This window comes from Hibiscus syriacus, unplaced genomic scaffold (assembly GCF_006381635.1).
Source record: "Hibiscus syriacus cultivar Baekdansim isolate YM2019G1 unplaced genomic scaffold, ASM638163v2 tig00117001_pilon, whole genome shotgun sequence".
Classification (NCBI taxonomy): domain Eukaryota; kingdom Viridiplantae; phylum Streptophyta; class Magnoliopsida; order Malvales; family Malvaceae; genus Hibiscus; species Hibiscus syriacus.
This window is the reverse complement of record NW_024063517.1, coordinates 244,906-256,487: the sequence shown is the minus strand read 5'-3', so window position 1 is coordinate 256,487 and position 11,582 is coordinate 244,906. Positions and strand designations below refer to the sequence as shown.

General features: G+C 34.3%; 1 protein-coding gene across 2 annotated transcripts; it reads left to right on the top strand.

Annotated features, from left to right (window-relative positions):
- The first annotated feature begins 227 nt into the window (after positions 1-227).
- LOC120194814 (PHD finger protein ALFIN-LIKE 7-like) lies at positions 228-4,323 on the top strand. Of its 2 annotated transcripts, XM_039197005.1 has the most exons (5): positions 230-502; positions 607-639; positions 1,825-2,053; positions 3,664-3,790; positions 3,884-4,323. In XM_039197005.1, the coding sequence occupies exons 1-5, from the start codon at positions 406-408 to the stop codon at positions 4,154-4,156; spliced, it is 759 nt and encodes a 252-aa protein (XP_039052936.1). In that variant the 5' UTR covers positions 230-405; the 3' UTR covers positions 4,157-4,323. The 2 variants fall into 2 exon arrangements, with proteins under 2 accessions (XP_039052937.1, XP_039052936.1); XM_039197006.1 differs by lacking the exon at positions 607-639 and having other exon boundaries at positions 228-502.
- The last annotated feature ends 7,259 nt before the right edge of the window (positions 4,324-11,582 follow it).

The window sequence follows — 11,582 nt, the reverse complement described above, 5'->3', positions numbered from 1 at the left end:
CATCTTGGTCGCCGGGATTGTTTGGCGACCTACAAGGTCGCTGGGAGTGCATGGCGACCTTGTAGGTCGCTTGGAGTGCTTGGCGACCTTGGGTTGTGCATGTCTCTCTTCGTTGGAAGGCACAAACTATATATATCGTAATCTTTTACAAACTAAAATTTGAAGTAAATCCCCAATTCCCCATCCCACCAAACCCAACAATGAAATCCCTACACCTTAAAAAAAATGAAAACCCTAATTCATCTTTTCCTTTAATTCCTGATTTGCTACTCTGAAAAATCAATTTATAAGTTTTGTCCACGTACTATTTTCATTTAATATTTTATTTTGCAATATATATATATATAGCGATAAAGATTTTGGGTAAGTGGGGGGAAATTTTAAGGGGGAATTTGAGAAAAACAAATGGAAGGGATACCACACCCTATACCGAGAACGGTAGATGAGGTCTTCGACGATTTTAAAGGCAGACGCTCTGGCTTGATTAAGGCTCTCACCACTGGTTCGTTCCCCCTTCTTTTTTTGGTTGTTGGATTTTTTTTTTCCTGTCAGAATTACAGATGGATTTAATTAACGAGTTTTTTTATATTTGGGTTTTTATGGCAGATGTTGGCAAGTTCTACCAACAGTGTGATCCTGGTAGGTTACTTCGCTGTTTTTGTATATTTTCTTTCTGAGGGTTGACGCTGCACCGTTGACTGTGTATTTGTGTGTTTGTTTTTTCCTCAAGTTTGATTTCTTTCATTTGGATTACTTTTCTATATCTGAACGAAATGGTTTATACGTTTTCTAGTCAAAATTCTGCCCTTATTGTTATTTTCTGAATGTCGTAGCCGCTGACTATTTAGTAAACCTTATGAAAATCGCGTTGTCAAATGTATTTCAGTGAGAGCAGTTAAACCTTGTCTTCTTACACCGTGGCTGCTAGATCAGATAAATTCTGTGATGTCTAGCGATTGAATTCTTAATTTTTCAATTTGCAGTTTTATCTTTATTTTTGTATTTGATTCCCGTTTCTGCTCTTATCAATCCCTAAATGGTTCATGGTTGTTTCTGTCAATATGTCTTATGTGGTTCACAAGATAAATGGCTCCGAATTCAGTTCACTTCAATTGTAAAAAGCCCTGTATTCACTGTCACCTTTCTGGTTTAGGCCCTTTACATCATTTCTCATATCAGCCCCGTTTTCCTTTTTGATGATATGTAATCTTGGTTTATTTGCTACAGTATCCTTGCTTTGCCCGCAAGGTGGATAGAATTTGCAAAAAGTTACATGCATAACTATTTTTCTTGCAAGTATACTGTTAGCATCAGGTTTTATTTAATCTATTAATGAACCTGCATTTCTTTTAGGATGATGTGGCTGTTTTCTAATTAACCTTTTCAGTCAAGTGTTTATCTGAGCTCCTTGAAACTTATATTGGATATGAAAGCTGCCCAGAAGCATGTGTCAAACGGTTTCCTAACTTGTTTTCCATATAGCCTTTAGCCCTTTGCCCTTTCATGATATTAACATGCTTTTGGCTAATTGCTGCACTAAGCAACCTGCCACAAGTTAGTGTCTGCAATAACTGGTTTTTTTTTTTTTAATTCTTTCTTTGGAAGTGGAACTTCATTTATTGTTGCTGATATTTGTTCTATTTCCAAAGTGTAGGCCCATAAACAGTAATAAGAAAATATGCTTATATTTTATAAGTTAACTGGAAATTCTTGAATCTACAATAAATCCTTCTAAATGACTTAAAAGTTGTTAATGTGCTGTATGTTTGTCCAGTTCATTCCAGCAAACTTATGTCTTTCAAAATTTTGAATTTACATTTGCAGAGAAGGAGAACTTATGCTTGTATGGGCTTCCAAATGAAACATGGGAAGTTAACTTGCCTGTTGAGGAGGTGCCTCCTGAGCTTCCAGAACCTGCACTGGGCATAAACTTTGCTAGAGATGGAATGCAGGAGCAGGACTGGCTATCATTGGTTGCAGTTCACAGTGATTCGTGGTTGCTTGCTGTTGCTTTTTATTTTGGTGCACGGTTTGCGTTTGGCAAGAATGAGAGGTATGTTTGCTTTTTCTATGTCATTTTTTGGCACATTAGTCTCAGATTGCACAGCTCAGTTGCTGCTGTATCTTGGTTGAATTATTGCTTACTGCATAATTCGCTTTGCATCTTGTAATACAGAAAAAAAGTACCCTTGGTTTGTTCTCTTCAAATGAGTTCATTTCTAATTTATAAAAAGTCATCAATCTGATGCATATAACAAAGTTTATGCAGGATGAAGCAATATTACATGGGAGAAATTGTGGATAGTTTTTTCTTTTAATCATTTCTATTTTTAACGTTGCAAACCATTTTTTTTTTAATTTGGTAAGATGAATTTGGGAGTATTCTGTTACTTTCATTAGTATTTTTTCTGACACGCCATACTTGTTTATGCCTTGCCTTCAATTTTTTCAAACAAGGAAGTGAATGTCCTTTTTCACTTTGTATGTCTTGCCAAGTTCGAGAGAACAAGTTAAGCTGAGTCTGGATGCTAATATGCTAGCTGAGATGTTCGACTTTTATCATGTAATCCTAGCTAAAGTCTTGCATGCCATATAATGAAATATTTTCCCAAGTGCTTTGGCACTTCTGTTAAATAGAAGTTTGTCACATACATCTGTCTAAGCAACTAGCACTGGTTAAAAGAAACAGCTTTGTTGGTTCAATCTGTTGAACTGGTAGGTTGGACAGTTCGACCTCTGGTCTGGTATTTTATTCCTTGGCTTCCAATATGATGGGCACATGTTTTCTGGTCTACACCGTTAGGATTGTTGCCATTGTGTTCCCCCCCCCCCCCGAAAAAAAAGGTGCGATGTCCTCACAGCCATAACTTGATGTCTGCTAGTGGTCATGTGAATATACATTGTTTCATATTTTTTAGTACGGGAATTCTTTAGGAGGGAATATTTGATGCATTTGGGAATTTGGTATTGTCTCAAAGATTTGAAGTTTGAATTTTTGGAAAGAAGCAAAATTTTTCCCTTAGTTCCATTGTTGCAGTGGCATGATATATGGACAAAAAATAAAACAACAAGAGGCAGTTCTGAGAGAAAAGCAAAACAACCTGTTTGCTGGGAATATGTAGAAAAATACAAATTTGCCTGCCATTTCTTAGTTTCATCCCTATGATTGTTGTTCATCTCATTTAGTTATATAGCAAACTTCAATCATAGAACCAAGGGATCCAGTTTCTCAACTTCATTTTAGTGAATACTATATTGCTCCAACTCTTCCTGTGTTCAACACACATTTGAACAGGAATATGAGGATATGACACTCCAAGGATCCTCAAAATATATGGAAAAACATAGAAAACAAAATTGAACATACTTGCTTTGAGACACATACAATTTCTGACACTTACATCCGAGTACTATTAAATAGGTGCACATACAATTTCTGACACTTACATCCGAGTACTATTAAATAGGTGGAGTAAAAGGAAAGGACTAAAAGCCATCTTTTTCTTAATCCTTGGATTTGGCCACACTTGCAACACATGCATGCTCCACTGTCAATAAAGGAATGGAGCTGTGAGTATGAGTGGGGTTTGGGATGGGAGAGTGTACTTCGTGACAGGTTTTTCCTATCAATAATGGTATTCTAATTCTTTTTTTTATTGGCAGGAAAAGACTCTATATGATGATTAATGATCTTCCAACCATATTCGAAGTTGTGACAGGAAATGTTAAACCATCAAAGGATCAATCTGCTAATCACAACAGCAGTGGCAAAAGCAAGTCAAGTGCTAAGGTGATATGAAGTTAAACGTAAATTCTCATGTCTTTTTTTCTTTTTATATGCAGTGGTCTTGAATTAATGTCACGTTGATATCCTTGTTTACAGTCTTGTCAATCTGAACACCAGAGCAAGATGGTAAAGGTGGCTCCACCACCCAAGGATGAGGATGAGAGTGGGGAAGAAGATGAGGAAGATGATGAACAGGGTGCCACATGCGGGGCTTGTGGGGATAGCTATGGAACTGATGAATTCTGGATTTGCTGCGATATCTGCGAGAGATGGTTTCATGGAAAATGTGTGAAGATTACACCTGCAAAGGCAGAGAATATCAAGCAGTACAAGTGCCCAAGTTGCAATAGCAAAAGGGCTAGAGTTTGAAAGTAATAGGTTCAGAAATTGGATTTCAAACAAATTTGAAACGAAAGGGACAAGGTTGGTTTTATAGCCTTTTTCTTTAAGGTTTAGAAGTAAAACAGAGTTTGCACCTTTTTAGTTGATGAATGAATTTCATTGACTGCAGATAGGATTTTTATGTTCTGCAACTCTTTGCTCCTGCTTTTGTGTAATTTTTACTAGCCATTGTGTTCTAAGCTGATGATGGCATCTAGAATTACTTTATGGCCTAAAAATGGAGAGCTCTCTCATTCTCGTCACATGAGAAAGACATAAGAAGCATAAAGATCCACCCACCCCCTCTATAAAAGACATCAACAACTCCCACTCACTTTAGGCTCCTCCAACCTACAACCATCCATCCTTTCGGTGGTTGCCGTATAAATGGTCGTCAACAACATCCTACTCTTGTCATCAACACAGCAAAATGGATTGAGTGAAATAATTTCTCCAAGGCTAATTTACAAATTCTAATATAGCTTGCCGCTAGAGCTTATGTGCAATCAGCGATATTTGGTGAAGTGCCGTATTACACTAGACTGTTAGCAAATCAATAGTATTTGGTTACACTAGAAGTGAAACCGTACTACATTAAGCCGGCTGTTCGACTATGAATTTGATTCCTGTTTTCCTCCTGCCTGATACCAAGATTAGACGAGTCAACAATTGTTTGAATTGAGTGCATTGGACTTGCACAATGTCTTGTATGATGCTGATATAAAGTAACACCATTAATATTTTGGTTCACATGATTAAGAGGCCCGTCAATTACCACAAGAATCCCATCCTTAGCCGCTTCGACTGGAATTTGGGTCTTCTTATCAAGCCGCATGAGCCTTTCAGCTACAAGACTATCCAGTTGCCCATTATTTTATAAAGGCTTAATAGACCTTTAGGGCTGTTTGGTTCAAGTCATATAAGATTATAGGGGGAATGACCTGTTTGGTTGGCCGATAATCTCATTTCCGGTAATGTTTTATTACCAACGGTGAATTTTTTTGGGTATATTACCGGGAATATCATTACCTCCCTTCCCTTAGGTATTGTTGGATTACCGGCGTTTTGGATTAAAATGTCTTTTATTTTTTTTTTCAAAAATATATTTTTCTGTTATTGAATAATAAAAATTCCACGAAGGTTAAATTACAAATTTATCCTTAAACTATTTTAGATTTACAAGAAAAATCTATAATTAAAGTTTTATATAAAATTCAAGGGTTAAAATAAAATTTTATCCTTTCATTAAACCTTTTTATATTTTCAATTTTGTAAAAAATTTATATAAATTTTATAAATTTAAATTTTTTAAAGAAATATATAACTATCTTATAGTAATATTATAGTAGAATTCAACTTGTTTAAAAAACAAATATATAAGAAGGACAATTTGGTCAGATATAGATTCCAATAATCTTTTATTCCTTTAACCAAACATTGTAATCTTACATTCCTGCTAAACCAATCAAACACAAAATAAAACATTCTCAGAAATCATATTCCCTGGCAATCTTTTATTCTCACTGGTAATCTTTTATTTTCACTGGTAATCTTACATTCTGTGAACCAAACGCACCCTTAGGGGTTTAAACTATATCTCAATTTGAATTTTGGTGTCTAAATAATTTTTTTTGTTAAAAATAGCCTAATGTTTTCAATGTTACTCTTTTAAGTGTCTAGACCATAATGACCTTTAAATATGATCGTTATTTGACATGTTTCACGCATATAAAATTTAAAAAAAACAAAAAAAATCTCAAAATTTCACCGTTGATTGACCACTGTCAGTTTGTGATTGTGATAGTTGACACCATTAGAATCGTCTCGCATTCGCGACTAAAACTCAGACCCCCACCCGCTGTGAAATTACATCGATCGTCGTGAAAAATGTCACAAATGGTTGTCGGTTTTCTAAGCTTTCCTTCGTTGGTTTTCGATGGCTACAACTGGTCGTACGTTACACGACCACCACCATTGAGTTCCTTTCCCTGCTCAGAACAAAACTCAGCCGGTGGTGGTCCTTCATCGTCGTCGGAGGTGGGGGATGGGAGGGAGAGGGACGACACAGGAATTTGATTTTTAAAAAAATATATTTTTATTATTAAAATATAAAAAATATACAGGTAGACACCTAAAAGTTTAACGGAGTAAATGTCAAGCATTTATTTTTATCAAAAAATTATTTAGGAACCAAAAGTCAATTTGAGGTATAGTTTAAGCACTTAAAAGTGTATTAATCCTTTTCTAAATTATTCTGCTTTATAATACTATCTCTAATCAACCTTCTTCTCCAAGTCCTACCAAACAGATTGCCCCCTCCTACATCTAAATTTAATGTGTAGGTTAGAAAATTTTGTAATAATAATAATAAAAAATCATAGTATGGAGATCGCCTCGTCGGCAGTATAAACTTCCATGAGGTTCGGGCCAGGAATATTTCTTACAAAGCCATATCTATAATTTTTAATGTAATATTACATAAGTAAGACTGGAATGTTTGGAATAAAAGATTCTTTATAAAAGCTACCAATTACATGGATGGCCTCGCTCGAATTTTTCATGCTTTTACTCCTCCAATTCCCAGGTTTGACTCCCCGAGTCCCTGTTTTGGGTTCGAGTGTCCCACTATTTTATTACCACACGTCTACAAACAAATAAAAAAAAAAATATTATTGGCCCATGTCTCTTCTATCAATGTCTATATCCAACTTTACTTTGGATGATACCAATCGACCATTCAACTTTAACCACACGTCTATGAATGTTAAAGTTATAGCTCTATGGGGCCATCATGAACCATGCCATTACAATGGCATAAGATTACTTGTTCCCACCTGACCTGATATCGAAGTTCTTTTAAACAGTCATCACCGTCCACACGAAAAAAAATGCAGTTTTACAGATGCAGGTACATGAGGTACATGACAGATAAGTCATCAAATGGAATATATAGTCCTGGAAATAATCCATTCACATTGTCCATTTGGCCATCCTAATCTATACTACCAATTATATAATGGATAGTATATATATATATATATATATTCTGTTTTGAGAGGAAAATATATGCATGTTCTTCAGTAACAACAAAATAGATGGAAAATCATTTGTGTTACTTGGCTCCTGTCATTGAAATATCGAACTTACCCTTGTATATGAAATGATTGATGGTCATTGTGAGGGCAAAGGGGTTTGTTTTTATCGTGGAACACTTGAAGTTAGTGGTGTGGCCCAAATAAGTGAAGAATAATGGTATAATAAAAGGAAAGTGAACAAAAATATAGATTGGGAGATTTTTGTCTGCACATGGTTCTGTTTTTTATTTTTGGTTTGGGGGGTGGGGGTTTCAGGGTTTGATGGTACAGTTGGTTTTGATTTGATGGTTTGGGTCCCCAAATGCCCTCTCGGTCGCGGCTTACTGGATGCTCAAAAGATATAGACTTCCTGTGCTAACGTGGGCGTTGGGTTTCCTTCATGTTTACCGAACTGGAATCTCTTGTCCAGACGAACTGACTCACTCAATTGTGGGTGGGTCGGTGGGTAGGACCCAATTCCCCCTTTCCCCTTATATAGTTATAGTTCCACTCCAAACTCAACGTTAGAAATCAAAGAATAGAATCGGATGAACCCAAATAAAATAATAGATGGTGGAAAGTTTTGGATTACTAATGGGAGGTTAAATTGGGAATGTGTCACGTCTTGTCCGGTCTGCATATTTTTACAATAAAATTTGTTAAATAGAATATTTCAACAAATATGAACATACCAGTTCGGAGAATTAGATGTTACTTTTCTGTAGTGAGGAGAGTGAGATTCAAAGCTTACTCAGGACAAATAGGGGCATGCGTTATGGATCATTAGATTTCGAAGTATTAAATGATTCTCCAAAATTAATTACTACTTTTTTACCAGTAACAACAGTTGTGATTTTTTAACTGATTAATTACCCCCAAGTAAAAGTTATTGTAAATGGCAAAAATTACAGTAGATTAATATTATAATAATTTATATTTAATGTACAAATCTTATTTTATTATCTTAGCATCAAAGTTATGGTTCTTTTAAGAAAAAGAGAGGCTGCGCCAGAATAATGATCGCCTGTTAGGGGGGTTTAGATGAGAAAATCCCTTGAAAGACTACAAAATTCAATTGTTCCCTTGAGTTTATGCTTTGCAGTCCCTTTTTATTTTTAATTTAAAATTTTGTTAAATCGATGTTTTAATTATAATATTTTTTTTTTGAAAAATTTATATTAGATCCCAATAAACATACACAAATACTTTTGAACTGGCCACCACATAGGGCAGGAGCCCTTATTTCAGTCTGACATTATTAACGTGTTCTTGTTGTTGAATATAAAGTTAAAAAAATATGTAATAAAAAATATTAATATTTTTGGTAATATATTTTATTAGTCTTATATTAGACTGTTTTTCTTAGATATCTCTAAGAAATGTAGTTATGTTGTACGGCATTCTAATATAAGGTTAAAAAAAGACATTATTAGAAATATTAATATTTTTTAATATTTTCTATAGAACACTACTTAAAATGTTATTTTTTTATCAGAAATGTTAATTTTGCTACTTAAAATGAATATTTCTTATATTAACATTTCAGGTAGAAAAAATAATATTTTAGGTAGCACTCAATATTAATATTTTCAGTAAAAAATAACATTTTAGGTAGCACTCTACCGAAAATGTTAAAAAAATATTAATATTTTCGATAATATATTTTTTAATTTTATATTAGATTGTATTTCCTTAGACATCTCAAAAAAAAATATAGTTATTTAAATATAATCATTGTCGTTTGTTTTTACGAAGAAGAAATGGAGAGGTATGGAGTAGCAAAATAAACAGACATCGAGAATAAAAGGTAGGCATCAGCATGTTGTGTTTTGTTTCTATGGCTGAGCTAAGATTATGTTCACGGCACTTTTACCAAAAAAATACCAAAATCATAAAATATTACCTTTTAGGTATCATTTCTTCAAATATTACCAATCTAACACCATTTCTGACAGAGTGATAATAAAGCGCGTTTCAGAGGACGTGCCTTGAAGACGTAGACGAAAGGTGCGTTACAAGACACACGTCTTCCTGTAGTTCAGTCCAAGCTGGCGCCATGGTGAAAATACGTGAATCAAGAGACATGCCTTCGCGGGAAATTATAACACATTAGGGAAGGTGCGGGTGAGGCGCCTTCCACTTACACCCTTTTATGCTGCCCAACCACTTGTCCCCTTCCCATATAAATACTCCTTCATACAACACTAAAATCATACCAAAAATATTCTTATTCTTCCTTTTATCAATCCTTCTATCAAACTTGTAGATTTTGTTATCGTTTTTAGAAGTTAATTTTTTTATTATATTATAATCATTTAGTAGTTTATTATTTTATTATATTTTACTATACTAAATTTTTTTATTACTTTTTGCGGTTATAAAATGGAAGGTCGGTTGTTGCCTTTAGATGATAATCATATATCGAGTAATTTTACTGATACGGTAACAATTTTAAATTGTTTTATTTTAATTATTCTGAATGTTTTATTTATTTTTTACTATTAGTTTATATTTTAATTTATATACTATTTATTTAATTAGGAGAATGACCATATATTAGATTCATTTATTCGTAATGCTAAGTTAGAGATATCGAGTCGTGTCCGACCATATTTAGCGAAGGCTGGATTCAGTTACATAGTTAAATATGAAGGGCACTATAACCTTGAACCCAACCTTATTTTTGCACTGATTGAAAGGTGGAGACTAGAGACACATGTATTCCATCTTCTGTGTGGGGGGTGCATTATTACACTGAAGGATGTTTCCATATATTTGGGGTTTCCAGTAGACGAGGATGTTATTTATGGTTTGGCAGACGATGATTGGCATTCCTTGTGCAAGGAGTATCTTGGAGGTATCCCGCCTAATTTCAAAGGTGGTCGAATATCATTATCATGGTTTGCTATAAATTTTCAACATTTGAGTGAAGATTATTCCGAAGAACATACTAAAATATTTGTTTGGGCTTGCATATTACAACTCACAGGAGGGATCTTGATACTCAATTATTGAAAACATTTTCATGTTTCGATATAACAAATTAAGTATAAATGAATTTTAAGATTTTACAAATGATTTTCTAAGTATATTCGATTTAATTATTCGAATATCAAATTATTACTCCAAGTCTTTCAAGATCAATTTCAAACCTTACTAAATGTGTAAAATTGTGTTTTATACTTAATATATTTTTGAAACAATTTTCACAAAGTATTTTGAACCAAAATCAAGCCTAAAATCAATTTTTCAAAGTGATGCACCAATCTATGCATCGATGTACCATGGAATAAATTGAACATCGAATGCATTTCATGCATCGATGCACTCAAGGTTTTATGAAAACATCGAATGCATTTTATGCATCGATGCACACTTAGTGCACCAATGCACTAAGTGCACCAATGCACTAAGTGTTCCAACGGTCAAAATATTTAAATTTTACACTTGATGCATCGATGCACCTTGTGTATACATCGATGCACGCACGCTCCCAACCAATTTTATTAATTGTTTTCACACTTAAACGACTCTATTGACTCCACTAATCATCCCCAACGTTCAAAATCAATTGAAGGATTATTTAAACAAGTTTAGAAGCCATTGATCAATAACAAGAAATAACAAGAAACAAGAATCAAGTGAGAATCAAAGAGAAAGCATCAAACTCATTGTTTGAACACTTCAAGCCTATTTTTCATTCAATATTCATTTTGCTTTCAAGAACACTACTTGTACTCAATTGTATTCATTCTTGAGTGTTTTTTCTTTGTTCTAGAATTGTGCAAACAATCTACCTTGTGAGGTTTTTCCTTGTAAGTTTGCAAATTTGTGTATTTCTCTTTGAGAAAGAGTGTTCTCAAGAATTGGGGTATATTCTTGAAGGAGTTGTAAGGTTATCTCTTTGGCCTCAAAAGAAAGAACAAATTAGTAACTTGTTGGAAAATCCTTAGTGTGGATAGCTAAGGTAGTGGACGTAGACTTTGGTTGAGAAAGTCGAACCACTCTAAATCGATGTGCAACTTCTTTCAATTTTCTGCAAAAGCTTCCACCAACTTTTTAATTGCCAATTCACCCCCCTCTTGGCTGATTCCGTAAATCTATTAACTCAACAATTGGCATCAGAGTTTGACTCATTTGAAGGTTTAACCGCCTATTGAGTAGATCTGAGAAGAGTTAAATCGATAAAGATGGCGTTCACTTCCGGTTCATTCTCCATGGAAGAATCCAGACCAATTGACGTGCCTCCACACTTCAATGGAACAAATTATCGTCATTGGAAGAAGCTTATGATGATATTTATCCAAGCATTTGATATGGAAGCTTGGATGATGATCGAG